General features: G+C 44.4%; 1 protein-coding gene across 1 annotated transcript in view; it reads left to right on the top strand.

Annotated features, from left to right (window-relative positions):
* CHSY1 (chondroitin sulfate synthase 1) overlaps positions 1-18,010 on the top strand; it is a 79,433-nt gene extending 61,423 nt beyond the window's left edge. Inside the window, exon 3 of the mRNA XM_050903573.1 lies at positions 14,538-18,010. Coding sequence (XP_050759530.1) covers positions 14,538-16,130 — 1,593 coding nt within the window. The 3' untranslated portion in view covers positions 16,131-18,010. The remainder of the gene's footprint in view (positions 1-14,537) is intronic.
* Positions 18,011-18,316: the final 306 nt, after the last annotated feature.

The raw sequence follows: 18,316 nt of genomic DNA, 5'->3' as shown, positions 1-18,316 counted from the left end.
CTGTATGGTCCCCTGCAGCTCATAAAGCTCCAACTGCCGCCTTGAGCAAGTCATCGGCTATTGTTACTGCACACTTTCTCATGCCTGTGAGCTATCTGATGCCTGTCTAGTTGCTCTCCTATGGAACGTAAAGCAAAACCAGAGCAGAGCAGACCAGCTCAGGTAAATGTCCTTTCAAGACGGTTTCCAGTCTCAGTACCGAGTGGGAGTTGTCTGAAGGATGAAGATGAGAAGGGTGTTTTGGATAGGGTTGTTTTTTGATGTGTGCTTTTTGATGTTGTGGGGTTGTTTTACTTTCCCAATGTATTTTAGCCCTTTGACAAAATGGAGAATCTGACATTTAATGAGTCGGGTGGTTTCTTTCCCATTCAAAGTGGACAGGAGGGCTACACCACAGAAAAAAACAACCTACAAGGAGCCCAGGAAGACTTGCTTTGACCTACTTCTTGACTCATTGCGGATAACACGCTACAACTGCTAAGATAACGCTGTTACTCTGTTAGTGGGTCGCAAAACCTGGACACTCATCCTTCCTGCCAAAGAGGGCAGTGCTTTATGGCAGCAGCAGGCAGGTGCCGGGTCTTCAGGTTTGGCCCACGTCACTTCGGTTCCAGCTGTAAAACCTTTTCCTTAGAAATCCTCCGAGTGTGAAACTCCAGACCTCAAGAACAGGCAGTTCTTTTGTTGAAAATCAGCATAAAGCAATGAGCAATACAACATGTTGTGTAAATCACATGTGTCTGTCTCCTCACCCGTCCGAAGTAAGGCAGAGAAGTATCCTTTCCGAGTTGATGGATTTAGTGGAGTTTATATGTGATTTCTTTTAATGTGCTTCAAATTAGTCATGGTGCTTTATTTCCTAGGCTTCATTAAGCTTGTGGTCTGACCATATTGTGATAGTCACTCCTAGCAGTTTACTGAATACTAGTTTTAATATCCGGATATAGATTTCTTCAATATCCTGCAATGCATTTTTCAGTGCTTTTCTGGATAATGCTAATACTAAACAGTCTGTGATGCACCAGGCCCCTGAGCTACATTTTAAGGTTAGCATAATGCTTTCCATCTTTCATCTTTGCGCAACACAGACTGCTGTTATGTTTTGGGGTTTTTTTAGGACATAAAGTACCCGAAAGGAGCATCTTAAAAAGTACTATAAGACGACATGGTGCTATAAGCTTGCCTCTTCTCGTCCGCCATTGTGCCTTCTCCCTTCTACTCTTCCTCCGTCTTTGCCCATCCTTTGCTCCTCTCTTTTTTATCTGTGGGAAATATCATAACGGTGCACTGTTTCCATGGAGAACAAAATGCCTAGGAGATCATCTCTGTATTCTTCTGGCTTAAAGACCTGTAGAAACAAATGTCATTCCAGAGAGGAAAATAAAAGTTCTCTTTTGACAGTTTGCTGAATAAAAAGATGGCACGCTAAATAGATTGGGCTCAATTTGTCACCTGTGTTCCTGTGGCACTACTGAATTAGCTGTTAAAATTTCTGTGAAGGTAGAAAACAACTATTTTGCAAGTCAAGAGGTCAAACTTCACTCAGAGACAGAGGGTTGTTATTCGCTGGTGTGTATTGAAGCAGTTCTGGACCAGGTGTAGATTTGCCTTCTCCAAACAGAAAAAAGCCTTTGAACATATTATCATTGCCTTAAAAATAAAAAAGAAAACTATCCCCTCAGGCGTTTGACAGGAGGCCAGACCTCAGAGGACAGCTGAAGAGGGAGAGACAGGTTTCTAACATCTGTTTCGGGTGGGTGGATTGTATTTGACTTTGGTGTTCGCATCAAGGCAAGGCAAAGGCAGCAGAGGCACGGCTTGATGAAAAGCATGGTCCAGCACCCTGCACGCTGCCCCACTGACTTGTTGATTTAAAAAAAAAACCCAAACAGCGATGGGCAAAACAGCCATGAAATGAGGGGTGAGAATCCTGGGGTGCATGCATAGCTCTTTCTGTAGGCTTTAGAGAAAAATACTGATAACACTGGATTTGGCATCCCAAGTCAGGTTGTTGTTATAGAGGATGTCCTTGACAGATGTCCTTGAGCAGAGTGAGAGCCTTCCTCGCACCCTGAGTTCTCTGGGTGCCTCCAGGCCCTGACAGATGAGCTGTGTTGATCGGTACTGCTATTTTAAGATGCAAATAGTGTGTCAGTGCCCACCTTGCTTTCTGACACAAAATGCTACCCCCAGGGCTGAGTCAGCAATGGGCAACATGTCCCTCTGCCGCCAGCTGAGCCTGTTTGCAAAAACTTGCTCTCAGTAGCGGTTTTAAAGCCTGCTGTCGGCTGTGAGTTGGGAGCGCACCTATTTGCTCATTGGGTTCACATCAGAGCCCTTATTAGCTCCAGCTCAAAACCGCACTGAACTCGGGAACAACCTGCAGTTCAGATGATACAAGTATATCTCAGAAGAGTACTAAGGAAAATGCAGCAGAAAGTAGTCCTGTGTGTCCCTCTGAAAGCCCCATTGAAGGGCTCTGGCTCCCTCGTGGACGTGCCTTCGTGGGACAGCAGAAGAACACAGTCCCCATCCATGCACCCTGCCCTCCTGGGCCGGTGGCCCGCCTGCGTCTGAACCGCGGCGATTTATAACGCCCCGAGGAAACGAGTACCCATTTCAATGCAGCTTTAAGCTGTCAGGCTGTAAATTGTCTTGGTTCAGGAGCTACTTCAAAGCAGCCCTGCCTTCCTGCAGCAAGGAGAAGGCTTTTTGGCAAACCCAGCGTAAGTCATTTGCTATTCATGAGTCAAATCCCTGAAATGTCCTCGATCAACAACTAAAAATGGGTCATAAGACAAGGCATCGCTGTCTGGTGAACGAAGCTGCTAACTCCACCAGCCTTCTCCATCTGTTGGCTAAAGCGGCTTCTGCTTTCTCAGCAATGGCTTTTCCTCCCTCCCTGCCTTTCTCCATTGGGCTCAGCAGCATCGAGCACCCACAGGGTTTCCTGGAGCAATGGTACTTTTACCCAGCGGGCAAACCCACCCAGAAGATCTCCATGTTTCCCTGCCCCTTCCATTGCCCCTGTCTCCCAGATGAGTGAAAAGTGTCAATGGAGTAAGGGAAAGTCACTAACGAAAATGTTAAAATTCCTCTAAGCTGCCTGGTTTCCAAATCTAGAAGGGCTGCAGTGTTCAAGGGAGAAAGAAAACACTAGCTGGGTGCAAGTGGAGACTTGCAGGCTGCAGGCTGGCTGCCAGAGGGATGAAGGGACCAAGCAGCAGTGGCTGCAGGTTACAGGCACAAGTTTTGGAGCCAGGTCTGCTCTCCTGAAACTGCACCTGTGGCAGCTTGGTCGCAACCAGCAGAACAAAGTGTCCTCCAGGTTGGAAGCAGAGGAACAAAGAAAACCCTACAAAGGGACCAAAAAACTCTTGGTGTGTGTGTGGCTAATGTTCAGGGTGTTGTGTGAATAGCAAATCCTTCACCAAGCCTGGGAATATTTGAGGCAGTGTTTAATTTATTTTCTTCCTTTCCATTTCTAATGGTGGCTAATGCATTTACATTCAGCATAACTGCATTTATCGGTATCCACATCTCCTGCTTTAATTTAGGGCATTACAAAAGCAGCAGCTGAATATTCTTTTTGTCAAAGCTGGATGATGGATGGCGTACATCAGCAAAGCTTAAACACACCCGCTCGGAGGTGAGCCCCTTGGTTTGACAGACTGTGTGTAATGCAAGAGGCACTTGGTTACAGAGCGCTGCAGAGTAACACTGCTTGTTACTTTTCCAAACTGTGCCAGACAGCAAACTTCCAGAAAACCTCAGACCATATACAGTTAGCCAGCAACACTATGTGAAATCTTTAACCATATTTGAACGAACGGGCTAACTTGGACACCGCAAGGAGGGAAATGCCAGTCTGCCTGACAGCTCGTTTTAATAATGAGAAAGTTGTTCCACTGACCGGAGGACAATAAAAGCTGTGGCTGCACAGAAAGATGTTGCCTTTCTTCTAGTTCAGAGCATACATGAAACTGCAGAGGAGTGGGCTGGTCCCAAACCTGTGCACGTGTAGCTGTGCTTTTCCTTTCTTTCACTGCTTTTCCCTTCTTTCACTGCTTTTCTCTTCTTTCTGGGGTGTTGAATTTGCACCCAACCTGCGAACCCTATCAAAATGAGGCTTCAGTTTGCATTAGTAAGTCGCTACTTCTCCTAAAACATGCCTTATTTTAAATATATTATCCCTTATGCTGCAGCGAAGCAAGTAATAAAAATAGGTGACCTTTTTAGTTAGAGCTATTAATGCACAACTTATGGGGCTTTTGATGTACAGAGCATGAAAGTCAAATTCTTGAGAGATCATCAGCCCTCTGAATGGGCAAACTTCCTCTGCTGATCGCCCCGTTGATGAAGGAGCTGCATGTTTTATAACCAAACTACTGTGTATTACACGTATTTTAGACAGCAGAACTCTTTGAGGCAGAGACCTTGTCACTGTATGGTTTTGGCAGTGCCACATCTACGCTGGACGGTGTACGTATGTTTTCCAGCGATGAGACAAAGGGCAGATTTTGCTTTTAAACTCAGCACAGAATAGTGGGCAGGCTTTAAGTCCTGTGTGGTAATGATATGAGTGCAAGAAAAACACTTTCACAATCATGGCATCTCACTGTGGAAATTCTGTCTGCAGCAGCGGCGTTACCGCACGATGCTCTTTACCATCGCAGCCTTCTAAAGCTGCGTTATCCCAGGGCCAGGGCTCAGCTGTAGGATCCTCATGGGCTGACTGAAACATGGGGCTTCTCCACATAAAAGAAGGGTTTGTGGCTTTATTTCCCTCCCCTCCTCTGAGCAATTATTAAACAATTCTTTTGGCAAAAAAAAAATGTGCACGCGTTTAAAATGCACACTTCAGAACAATGCTGTGCAGCTTTAGTGAACCCTGGACGCTGTCATCCTGCGCTGCTCCCTGTGTGAAACAAGCTGGTGATTGAGTCCAGGCCCTTGTAGACGGTCTTCAAACCAGCTCCAGAAATGGTGGCTCTGGCTGAAAAACCAGATTGAAGATGAAGAACCGATCTGAGCTTGCAGGCTGGTGAAAGAGGAGCAGTGAAACCATCTGCCTGTGTCACAAATGTTACATCTGTATTGGGCACCGGTTCTGCGGGAGTTTGTTAGTTACGTCTGTATTAGGTGCCAGTTCTGCAGGAGTTTGTTAGGAACTCCATAGCTTGTTCTTATTTTCCACCAACAGGAATAAAAGGAGATGTTCTTTTAAATCCAACTTAATTTAGGAGAAGCAGCCAGAGGATCGTGGAGTGAGTTCCCGCTCTGTTGCTGGATGCCTTGGAGTGGCGTCCTGCTGACACTGGTCCTGGGCAGGAAACCCAGCGCTGCCTCGTGCTGCCGGCTCCCCTCCCGTTCGGAGCAGGCCAGCCTTCAGCAGCGGCCAACAAAGGCAGGCAGCCTTGCTGCGGCGAGCAGAGGGAGATCGTGGTCCTCGCTGGATGGCTTTCTGCTTTTGGGGGGCTGATACATAGTTAATCGCAGGCCCTGGTGCCTTGTGCTCAGCCACAGTGGCTCTTCCTAAGCTTGCTGAGCTGGAGGGGTAGTGGGGACACCTGGGATGGCCAGTGGCCTTCAAACTGTGCTGAATTACTAACAGGGCTGGCTGTCAGATGGGGGGAACTTTCCATCTGAAAGAAGTCAGCTGAATTCCCATGGAGCTCCCCATCACCTGCAAGCTCAGAGCTGCTGCATGCCCTTTTTGCTAAAGGGCTGTGGGTATTAAATCCCCTTAAGTATTGGGTGTCTTCAGCATGACCCTGGAAAAAGCAGTTAGTGAGCACCATGTTGGAGCACTTGTTAAAATCCAAGCCTGGAGGAGAGATGGCTGTGCCATCCGGTTAACACAACAGCGATTCAGCCATCACCTTATCCTTTATGGTGTTGCAAACCAGGCGACACTCGTGAGATGCGAGCGGAATTGAGCGTTGATCCAGCATGTCCACGTGGATCCAGCGAGGCCAAGTGGATGGAATGAGCCCACTCTCAGAGTTTATGTAAATGCTGGCTTGCTCTGTGTTTCAGACATCCCTGCCAGCATGAGGTGGTGTGCAGCTGCCACCCTAGGGACAGGTCACCAGCAATTTGGAAGGGGCTAAGGACAACGTCCCTTTTTCCAGCTGCTCACCTGGCAGAGGCGCAACGTAGCAGCACTCACGAGAACGGCTGTTGTGGCAGCTGGGAGGAGGGCTCGCTAGCAGAGAAATCAGAAATCTGATATATTCCTAGTTTTCTGTCAGTTTTCATTAGCCGATACTGATGCTGCTGGCAGAGAAGTGGTTTTACCATTGGTTATTAGGAAAGCATAAAGCAGATGATTTCTAAATGCAGTTATGAAAGACGCTCTGTCACTTTGAGGCTGTTACTGGCACGGCAGGTTCAAAGGGCTACAGCTTTGACACAGGCAGTTCAGCAGTTGGCCTTGTCTTGGTGATTTTATTCAGTGTTCCCAGCTCCCCTCTTGCCCCTTTCCAAAAGATGTATTCCTGCCACAAGTCTTCATGAGGGATCAGAAAGAAATGACAAGCATGGCCTGTTGCCATAAAGAAGGGAGCTGTGTCCCTCCTCATCTAAAACGGTGCTGCTTAAGGTGGAAGTGCCAAAAGTCTTGAAAAGGAATCTGTTTTTTAAAATACGCCCCACCTTTTTATACCCAGAGAAGAACTGCAGCAGTAGCTATTGTGAGGCCAAATCTTTGCCTAATTAAATTCTCAGTAGTCTCCTGTGACAGCTCAGAGAGATTTAGAGCTTTGCGCTGATGTGACTGCTTCAGTACCGTCCTTCAACCTGGACCTGTTACTGTGACATTGTCTCCATGTAGGGCACCGTGTACCTACTCAGGAGTGGGGCTTCCTGAACCATCTTGCATCAAAAGAAAGCTGTGCTGGTGATGTGAGCAAGGCTGGGGGGGGCTGGATCCTCCAGCCGGATCCACTGGGGCCGATCCTTCCCCCAGGATTCTTGCAGAATCTGCTGTTGGCAGAGACCTGGAGACCTGGTCTGGTGCGTGCTACAAAATCACTGCTGTCCCCAGCCAGTCTGGCAGAGAGGCTACACTGCTCTGGCTTTATTTCTGATGTTGGACTGGTGTTGGGATGATGCGTGGATGCCTAGGCTGCATCTGAAGTTTCTCCAAGCAGAGGGTTTCTTCTCCACCCCCCTGTAAGCAGCAGCTTGTGGTAGCCTTGCCAACTGTTTTGGGACCAAAAAGGCTCATCATCCATCATGGCTCGCAACTCCTACAAAACCACTGGATGTGGAAAGTAGCTCCCAAATAGGAATCTTTGAATTCCATGGACAAAAGTATTTCTAAATGATTACATTACTGCCTCTTGAAACACATGGTGGAAAATCACGCAGCAGTCCAGAAGAGGTCTTCTCTTCTGTAGTCTCTGCTCTGAGCAGACTGCATCCCTCTAACTCTGTTTCCAGCACCCAAAAAAATTATTTTCCAGGGTGTCAGAAGCTTTCTGCTCATCATCTCCAAGAAACTACCCTCGAAGGGTCATGTGCTGCTCCTCTGAAATCTTAACACTTTGCATGAGAAAGAACAGATACAGACTTCCAAGGCTGTGGGTCTTTCTTTCATGGGCCTGTTGAAATTTATAATGAAAGTCAAGTTTTTCTTGTACTCTGCCTGTACTGCAGAGTCTAAAAGTGTGGAGTTGACAACAAGGAAGAGAAATCCCAAGACGCAGTATATTCGGTGGGCAAGTAATTTGGCATCATCCCTGAGTCTGGTCTTTAAATGAACAAATCAGCGGCAAGTCACTGTATTCCTGGTTTTGTTTGGATCTGGGACAGAGGCAGTCCCTCTCTGCTGGAGAGGAATTGCTGAATCATTTGCCCCGTGGGTCAAAGCCTTAACTTGAGCAAGGGAGAGCCATGTGCAGAACAGCAGTCCTGCAGAACAGGACTTGTAATTTGGAAATTATGCTAGAAACAAATTTTGAGCACACTTTCTCAAGCAATAGCAATGATAATTAGTCATTAGCACTTACGATGTTCTGCTTCTTTAATAGCCGTAGCATAGAACATTTGTTAATATTTAGTGGTGTTTTATTTGTTTTTGTTTCTGGTAAATCAGAACCTTTTGGAAGAAAACCCCACAATTGCATCCAGCTCTCCTAAGGTTTGCACAGTTAAATCTAAATATCCTAAAATGGCACGTTCTGTTTTATCTGGTTACTCCTAAGGTACAAAATGCTTTCAGGTTATGTTCTGGTTTATACTTTAAAAACATAAATATGTGTCTCTAGAGAAGCAGTTCCCGGCTTCATAGAGTGTACAATGGCACCTGTGTAGTTTGTGTGTCAGATACACCCAAGGGGAAGGATGTTTCACTAAATGAGCAACTATCTTCTTTTGAGAGTGTTATGTGATTGCACTAGTCTTTCTTTTCTGTACACAGCAGGTCTGATTCAACTTGTCCCCCTTATCCAAAATAGAGGAGACCTGAGGAAGGAAATTTCGCTTCCTGACTAAGAGGAGACCAGGATCCTGTATCCTCGTTTAGACCAGGAGGACGAAGCTCAGTTTAACACAGGGCCAGGCAGAGGGAAGTTCTGCTCTGCTTTGTAGCTGGAGGATCTCAGTTAGTTCCCAAGTGCTGTGGATTGCTCCCACGTGTAGGTTTGGGGTAATGAGATCGTCAAGCTCAAGGTCAGAGGTGAAGTACACAAAGCCAGTTTTGAAGACACATTCATTTTTGCAGGTTTTCTTCTTTCTGTTGCCAAGCTGGGAATACTTTAAGGGCTACTTGGTTTGAGAAACTGTAAATGAATAAGTAATTTTTAAGCTCTTCTACTTGCTTAAACAAGAAAGGGTTGGGAGAAGGACAGTTGTTTAATTAAACAGCTACTTGGTATTGTTAACAAAAGATTGAACTCCAGCAGTAACTCTCCTAATTCACAGATTCCTTGCGAATTCAATGACCTTGAGTTTGCTGTGCTTGAAACTTGCCTGAGATACTTGGCTTCCTTTCTTGAACACTTTGGAGAGGAGAGCAGTGCAGAAGGCACTGCGAGGCTCTTGAGTGAGACAGGCACTGTTTTGCTTAGTATCATATAAGAAGAGGCAATTGTGTTGTACAAAATAAACCTCTTGCTTCAGAGCACGCCTGGAGTTATTGCACTCAGAGGTTGCAGTATATCACAGCTGGATCTGCCTCTGCTTCTCTAGCAGTCTGTTATGGAAATTTTGAGTACTGGCTGTTCAGGATGTCCAGCTGATTTTCTTGCCCCTCTTTAATTTATGAAACAAAGCAAATGCGAACCAGTGGTACATGATGAAATTTGTGTGAGAAGTAACTCATCTGAGGAATCACATCATTTAATCGTGCTCCAGAGCTCGGGGCTTCACTTGTCAGCTGAGAGGGAAGTCTGATCTCCCAGCGCCAAGTGGCATTTCCTGCGTCCTTTCCTGTAGTGGCAACTGAGGAGGTCACAGGGATGAATGAGTGGCCAAGTTCACTAGAAAAGAGTGTTTATCTATTACTTCCCTGTGTTTGTCTCCACCATAATAACTCTGCCCAGGAGTGACTTCAGTCATGTCAGTGGTTAGCTGTGGGATCGCACATAAAGCATCGGGATTTAAAACGGAAAGATCATCATTAACAAGAACCCTGAATACACAGAGTTGTTTGTATCCAGGGAGGTCACTACAGTCTCCCCCTCCATCATAGGCAAGTCAGCAGTAAACTAAGACCCGCTGCTCCTTTCCATTGGGTCCACATGCAAAATATTTTATCCATTTAGCTATATTGGTGATTTAAAAAACAGAAAACTAGTGATCTGTTTTGGTTAATCACTCCAAAGCAGCAAAGCTGTGTTAGTGCAGCTACAATTATTTCATGCAGTTACTTGGAACGTGGGTGCAAAACATCTTTCATTTCACTTCAACCAACCAACAGGAACTGCCTCCTTGCACCGCTACGACTGCGTCTCTGGAAGGAGGAGCGAGGAGGAGATGGGGGCGAGTGTCCTGCGTAGTTTTGGCAGCAGAGCTGTGGGGCCGGCTAAGGGCTGTCCCGGCACCCACGTTACTCCCGTAGGAGAACAGCTCTGCACCAGCTGCGGAGAGGGACCTGCATGCTCATCTCCTCCCAACTGAGGTGCTCATGCGCTAGGTGACATTAGCCATCTTTCGAGCTTTTAATTAGTTTGGCTTTGTATTTAAAGCACATCTTGGGTATTTCGAAGCCTGCCATACAACATGTCTTGTCCATGATTGCTTTTCATGAGACTTGTGGGGCTGCGTTTTTTGGGCTGTGGTAGTACAATCTGGAGCTGTGAGAGAAAGCCCTTGGGGGCTAATCCGTGGCTGCGGGCCAGTTTCTGCATAAACTGGTCTTATTTTTAAAGTCCATTTTCTCCAGTACACTTTTTTTGGCCTGCAAAAGACTTCTTCATTTAAAACGAAGAACATAACACTCTCTCCTTTCAGTTGGTCTTTTGGACACGAGCCAGTAGTGCCCACAACAGCTGTACCACAGTTTAAACATTCAGTCTCCAATGGTTTGGGGAACATTAGGGTTTTTAAGGCTTCAACAGGTCTAGAGTAAATAGTGGTCAATAAAGAGTAGCTCTTCTTTGTATCCCTGTGCTCTCAGTGCTCTGCACTAGAATAAAGCATGCTTAGAATATAATCATTGCAAAATTAATATCCATGAAAGGTTCTTTTTTTGAAAAGAATCATAGAGAAACCTGTTTCACTAAAAGAAGAGTTTGCAAGAGTTCACCTCGCAAGAGTCTGGTAACAGGCGTGGGGGAGTTTGCACGTAATGTCTGTTAGAGACGTGCGTGTTCTGGGCTTGTGTTGCTCCCCACGTGTGTGTTTAATGGCTGCTACGTGGGAGGAACAAATAAATTACAGGTATTACTTTCTCTGTCTTCTTCTCCCACCCACCTATTAATGATGTACACAAGAGGTAGTTATGATTTTTTGTCTTCCTTATGGCTTTCCAGTATGTGTGGAGTCAAAAGCCCGCGTGTGCTAATAGGTAATATTTAGCATAGTGTTCTGGACTCAAATGGGGTAGAAACTACATTAGCCATGGTGGGCGATAGTTGGGCATTGCCCTTGTTGGTGATTGAACCCGATACCGAGGACTAGCGCTGCCTTAATGATTTAAGCAAATTAGTGTTGGTGGAGCTGTCAAACTGTATGGAAGGAACTGCTCATTTCTTTCAAGTTTTGTAGATGTGGGTGAGAAAACGCAATCCACATGGGGCTCCTTATCGTGAAGGAAAGCCCATGGGCATCGCAGCGCTTCTGCGGCATTGGGTCAGTGTCCGCAGGCACCTTGGCTGAGGAAGGGTTAAATCGCTCTGTTGGCTGCTGGCCACTTGGACTTCATTTACAACACTTCATGCCACTGTGCAAAAATAGTTTGTAAGTCATTGTACCCTCTGTAGGGAATTGATTAACCCCTTCCGATACCCTTCCGTGTGTTTCCTACCAGTGTGGGGTGTACCTTGGTTCCTAGATGGGGGATCAGGGCTGCAGGATGCTGGCACGTCCTGTGCCTGCTGCAGCTTGCTGAATGCGAGGAGACAAGAGGGACGCTGGAGTAGGAGAGGGGGAGACTTCATAGGAAAAATAATGAAAGTGCCAGCCTTGCAAGGCATTCTTCTGAAAAATAGGATTATATAAAAGCCTGGCTACTGTGGTGTTTCTCATTAGTTGCACTGCAGGGTTGGCCGGAGCACAGGGTTTGTTGCAGTTGTCACCTTTTTGGCTGGAGCAAGGTGGCCGTTAATAGATGTTTCAGTTGTAAATTGCTTTGCGTTGAAGCACCAGTAAAGTCGTGCTGAGATATGTTTTATTTTCAGTTCAGTTTTCAAAGTTAGCTAGTTTTTGGAAGAGGCAAATAGTAGTATTAAAAGTTCAGAAGTTAACCAGCCTAGCTAAGAGGTTACTCCTGCATGGCAAGCCGGAGCTTTAAAATACGCTTGTTAATTTTATTTAGGGCCGTTTGCTAGGGGTTCATATCTTTACTTCTGTTGGGAAGTTTCGTAACATTTTCCTACCCATCGGTATTCTATTAAAACTTTGTTGTGTAATCTAAAAGCCTTTCTGCTTCTCATGGTTTCCTCTTGTAGCTAATTCAGAATGCCCTAGATGGCAGTTTTGGCATAAATGCATTCAGGCTGCATGGTCTTGATTTTGTTTTCTTATAAATTCAAAACAAGATTTGAAATTAAGTCCTATTGTCAATTTTCCTTTAAGTAATAGTTGCCTAATGACATGATTTAAGAATTTTTATCTGATGTCACAATACTCCTCAGAAAGCCTGTGCCTATAGTTGTATTGTAGTTAAAACGTCAGTGAAATCTGTTACCATACCCATTTAATACTTCTAGTTCTATATATGTATAGTGTTAGAGAGGATAGATCAGTGGAGTCAGTAAAAATATACGTGTGGGTCCGACAGTGTTGGACTGGTCTTGTTCTTGCTGTGTGAGCTCTCCATTGTAATAAATTCTACTTACAGGACTGACCATAAGTGTGTGTGATTTGAGGTCTCCTAGAGCCCTTAACAGAAGCAGCGAGGTTCAAAGTGGACAAAAAAATAAAGTGTTATTAGTAGAGGAAGAAATATAGGGATACAAATGAAGAACAGTCTTCGGGTGAGTGGAAAAACATGCTTCTCAGGAAAGCATGAGGTTCATTCAATTTGGATAACTCTGCTGAACATAGGATTAGACCAACTAACCTCTGCCCGTAGCACTCTTTTAGATCTTGCATGACTTCTAAAGGGATATACATCTTGACAGGCAGCTCATCTGTGGCTTGCCAGGACGCCATCGCCAAGATGTTCTCCTTTGGCTGCGTTGCTATATGGGATCTATCTAATAAGAGCCAGCCTCTGGCCTGAATTGCTCACAGACAGCATGAAAGCCGCAGGAATGACTTGAGGGAGAGTGGGCAAGAAGGTGAACTTGAGCAGGAAAGGAGAAGGGGTGGAGGATTGGTGATGACCCATGAAAAAAATTTCTGTCCTTTCTCAGTCCAGCTGAAATTCCTCCCTCCCTCCTTTGAAATAAATTACATTTGTTCAGATTAAAATCCACGCGAGCTGTTTCAAGTATACGCAGCTTGCTCCTGTGCTCTCCACAGTGATACGCTGAATTTCAGGTTTCAGTATGCACACATCTGGTTTGTTAAGATAGTGGCAATTAAATCCAAGTGTAAGTTTATCCCTTAGATTCAATGTCTGTCCACAATAATGGGAAAAATGCAACTGAAGGCCTAATAAAACAGGACTTCTGCTGGGTCTGAATAGCTGCTAGAAGCATCACGCGCACTGTATTAAAGGGAGGCTTTCTGTGTCTGTGATTTTCCTTTCAGTGCTCCATTTAATTGCCATTATATTTGAGTCATTCTCTCTTCTGTTTGTCTTTTGGATTTTAGCTCTTTGCTAATCTTTATAGCCTTTTTACCTGTGCTTTATTGACTATTATCTATAGCAAATTCTGCTGCCAATAATGTAGATTGGATCCAATATCGAATGAAGCTGTTGTGTCAGCTCCTCTGGCAGGTTGATGACATTTGTGTTGTGACCTAGAATCAGCCCGTGATCTTTTTAAATGTCCATTGTCTAGGCTAGTATATAACTTCGGCCTTGAAGGGTTTTTATTCTCTTCTGGGATTTTTTTTCAGCTTATTTTCCACATTATCATCCTGGTTTGCACATGCCTTTCATTATATCAGCTACTGCTTCAGCTTCTGAAAACTGTAAAGCTGGTTTGTCCACTTCTCTTAAGTTGTGGCTTTCCATCAGGCTTGTGAATCTAATCTTAGCTCGCTATCTTCTTGTTTTGAAATAGCAATTTCCACTTTAAGGATGCTTTTATTCTAGTGTACATACACATCTGGTATCACCTGCCTCCTGGAACTACTGCTAGGAATCTCAGGTGCATTTTACTTTCTGTTGACATTTTAAAACGACAAGGCAACTGTAGCTTTGCATTGCAGCACTTGAGATAACATGTTTGGCATCTTGACTAAAACATTCAGCAAGCTGGATTTTTAATGCTTAAACAGCATTTGGGTGTAACGGAAAAGGTGTCGTCATACTCGCTTACTATGTACATGGTATCCTTTTTTATTGTTCTTTATTATTATCATTAAAGCCCATGGGAAACAGACAAATAGTAAGAGTTTTATAGTGAACACTGAATGGGTTTTTTTTCGTGGTGATGCTGTGTTGTGAAAAAATGAGCTTACAATCTACTTAGTGCTCAGTTGTTTGGCCGACGGTGATATCTCTAGAATGGGCTGTAGTAATCCCAAATCCATGGAAGATGTTTCTTTCACCAGTTTACAATGAATAATCCTCTTAATTTCCTTGAATAGCAGCTGGTATTGCTACAACCTGTGCCTAAAACCAAGAACAGCTTATTCAGAAAGCCTTCTGGCCCTGTGAGCAAGGAGGAATTTTCTCCCAGCGGGGGCTGCATGGGCTAACTTTCACAAGGCCAGCACTGCTGAGACGCTAACTTCTCCTTTCTCTCTTCTAGATGCAGCAGCTGTTTTATGAAAATTATGAGCAGAACAAAAAAGGCTATATCCGAGACCTGAGGAACAGCAAAATACACAGAGCTATAACGCTGCACCCCAATAAGAACCCCCCCTACCAGTACAGACTTCACAGCTACATGTTGAGCCGCAAGATAGCAGAGCTGCGCCACCGGACTGTCCAGCTGCACCGGGAAATTGTCCTGATGAGCAAATACAGCAATACAGAAATCCACAAAGATGACCTGCAGCTGGGGATGCCACCCTCCTTCATGCGATTCCAGCCCCGCCACCGGGAAGAAATCTTGGAGTGGGAGTTTCTTACAGGAAAGTATTTGTATTCGGGTGCCGACGGGCAGCCCCCTCGGAGAGGAATGGACTCTTCTCAGCGTGAAGCGTTGGATGACATTGTTATGCAGGTCATGGAAATGATCAACGCCAACGCTAAGACCCGGGGGAGGATCATCGATTTCAAGGAAATACAGTATGGCTATCGCAGAGTAAATCCAATGTACGGAGCAGAGTACGTTCTTGACTTGTTGCTTCTGTACAAAAAGCATAAGGGGAAGAAGATGACCGTCCCCGTCAGGAGGCACGCGTACTTGCAGCAGACATTCAGCAAGATCCAGTTTATGGAGCACGAAGAGATGGATGCCAAAGAGCTGGCCAGCAAAATCAACCAGGATTCTGGATCCCTGTCTTTCCTTTCCAACTCACTGAAGATGTTTGTTCCCTTCCAGCTCAGCAGATCAAAAGTAGAGAGGAAGGAACTCAAAGACAAGAAGATCAACATCCTGATTCCTCTCTCCGGACGTTTTGACATGTTCGCAAGGTTCATGGGGAATTTTGAAAAGACGTGCCTCATTCCAAACCAGAACGTCAAGCTAGTTGTCCTGCTTTTCGATTCCAACTCCAACCCTGACAAAGCGAAGCAGATCGAGCTGATGAGAGATTACCACTCCAAATACCCCAAAGCTGACATGCAGGTTTTACCGGTGTCGGGGGAGTTCTCGAGGGCACTGGCTCTGGAAGTCGGCTCTTCTCAGTTCCAGAACGAGTCTTTACTTTTCTTCTGTGATGTTGACTTAGTGTTTACCACAGAATTCCTCCAGCGGTGTAGAGCCAATACAGTTTTGGGTCAACAAGTATACTTTCCCATCATTTTTAGCCAGTATGATCCAAAGATTGTTTATAGTGGAAAAGTTCCTAGTGACAATCATTTTGCCTTCACCCAGAAAACAGGTTTCTGGAGGAACTATGGCTTTGGTATTACCTGTATTTACAAAGGTGATCTTCTTCGAGCGGGTGGCTTTGATGTCTCCATCCAAGGTTGGGGCCTTGAAGACGTAGACCTATTTAACAAAGTCATTCAAGCTGGCTTAAAAACTTTCCGAAGCCAAGAAATTGGAGTAGTCCATGTGCATCACCCTGTTTTTTGTGACCCTAATCTTGATCCAAAACAATATAAAATGTGCTTGGGGTCCAAAGCTTCAACTTATGGGTCCACACAACAGCTGGCTGAAATATGGTTTGAAAAAAATGACCCAAATTTTGGGAAAAGCAGCAATACTAATGGCTCAGTGAGGACAGCCTAATGTCCAGCTATGCTGGAAAAGACTTTTTTTTTAATTATCTAATTTATTTTTGGGAAAAATGTTTTTTGATAATTCACTTTTAAAAGACTACACAGGATATATTTTAGAAATCATCGTTGTTTTCTTACAAAGCGCTCGTTTTGAGAAGAACAAGGCCGTTGGTTTTTTTTGTTGTTGTGTTTTTGGTTTTGAACAAAACTGTGATCAATATTTGCCTTCAAACAAAAAAATTGTTTAAGAGTTATCTGACCAATCAGCGGAAATCTGACTTGAATTAGAATTTCCTTATGAACAAAAGATTGTTTCCGACCTTTTCCGTTGCTGTCTTCGTTGCTGGGATTCTGTAAATTGGGACCTGAGCGTGCAAGCCAAGTGACAAAACGGTGTATCTAAATGTTTTGTTGTGACGGCTACCGTGCAAAGATTCTGCTTCTTTTGTTAAGCATAGCCATTATTTTTTAAATTGCGTTAGAACAAAACAAATCGGTGTCGCGATGATAAGGGTATTAATTGCAGGAGGTTTTTTTTTTTCCAAATGCCTCATTATTTCAGTTTAAAAATACACTTCCACTTACTATGGCCAGGCGACTTCAAGGGAGGGAAGAAAGTAAGCACAACCTGCTATCCGATGAGTCCTTGTAGAAATTTTTGTCTTTTCTATTTGGTCCATACATGGACGTAATGTTTTAAGAATCCGTGGTGGGTTCTGTGTATTATCCTCAACCGCTGTCCTGTCTAGAGCTGAGATGATGTGATCCAGAAATGCCGAAGCGTAATGAGGGAGGGGAAGAGGATGGGAAATGCGAATCTCTTGCAGCAAAGCGACAGTACACAACGAACCATTAGAGATCCCTGACGAGAACTTTGAAAAATCTTCTATACCGAGTGTACTGCACCCGATTGCGTTCATTTCGTTCAGTCGGTTACGTGATGTTAATGGGAACAATTATTACATTGGATTACTAGTTTTGTTTTGGGATTTTTTTTTCTGTATCTGATAGACCGTTAATTTATTTAATATCCATTGTTTTAGGTTCTTGACCTTTCCTTGAATATCTGTTAGTCATTTTAATATTTTATATATATATATATGTGTGTGTAAATATATATATATATATTAGGAATGTATTGCATCTTCTCACTGATAAGGTAGTGTACATCATACTTGCAGTAAATGATCTCCAAAGATTACTTTCTAAATATTTTTTCATGAATCTTTTTTCCCAAATTTCTCTAACATTTTTGGAATGACTTCAGTAAGCTTGGGAATTTTTTTGGTATTCGAAGAGGAACTGGGGATGGGGAGGCCGAATACAAGGAAAGTGTGATCCCTATGAATTAACACCTAGCAAGGTAAGAGAAAATATACAAAATAAAGTGCCTTAAAGCCAGAAAGGGAACCCTTTACACTGAGACTTAGACAGTGAACGGACATTGTCATTGAAGCAGATGATCTGTTGGGACCTACCTACCTGTAAATATCTTGCTCAGCAGAAACAAAAAATAAAAACCAGCGAACAATATATTTTTCTATCGTATCCTCCAGCACCATTTCGTCTCATTGCTCTCAGTTCCACTTTGCCTACTCTTTGGGAAGTGGAGACTAGTGAAGGAACAGAGAAAAACCGACGCTTAGGTTGTTGCCATGTTTGAAGGGATCTTATGGAGTAATTGCTATTCCGGTAGAAGAAATAACCTTTGTTTACGCGTGTATGGAATATGAACTGCTAGTGTAGAGTCGATGTCTTATGACGTTCATCGTTTTTTGGTGACAGTCCCAAGGATGTAGGTACTTGGATGGATTCAGTGCATGGAAAATCTTTTTTTTTTTTTAAGACTTGCTTCTAAGATGCAATAAAGATTTTTTATTTGCAATCGGAGCTCCTCGTGTCGTCTGCCTCAGTCCGTATCTTCTCATACAGTGTAGGCACAGCTGCGGAGGTAAAGCAGTTTGGGGGAGTAAGTCCAGGTAAAAGGATCTCCCTCTTACAAAGAGTTTTGACCTCTGTGTTGTGTTTTGGCCCAGAATAAACTTAATGCCACGTACCTTGGCTCTGGGGAAAGGGAAAACAAATCCGTTCGTCAGACTCTGGTGTACGCTCCCGTTGCTGCCCGCGCTGATGAGCTGTGCGATTCCCCGGGGCAGCTGGTCGTCTCTAACGGAGGTTTTGGACTTGTTCCTCGTG

This window comes from Gymnogyps californianus, chromosome 11 (assembly GCF_018139145.2).
Source record: "Gymnogyps californianus isolate 813 chromosome 11, ASM1813914v2, whole genome shotgun sequence".
Classification (NCBI taxonomy): domain Eukaryota; kingdom Metazoa; phylum Chordata; class Aves; order Accipitriformes; family Cathartidae; genus Gymnogyps; species Gymnogyps californianus.
The sequence above is the reverse complement of the archived record's forward strand: the minus strand, read 5'-3'. Positions and strand labels throughout refer to the sequence as shown.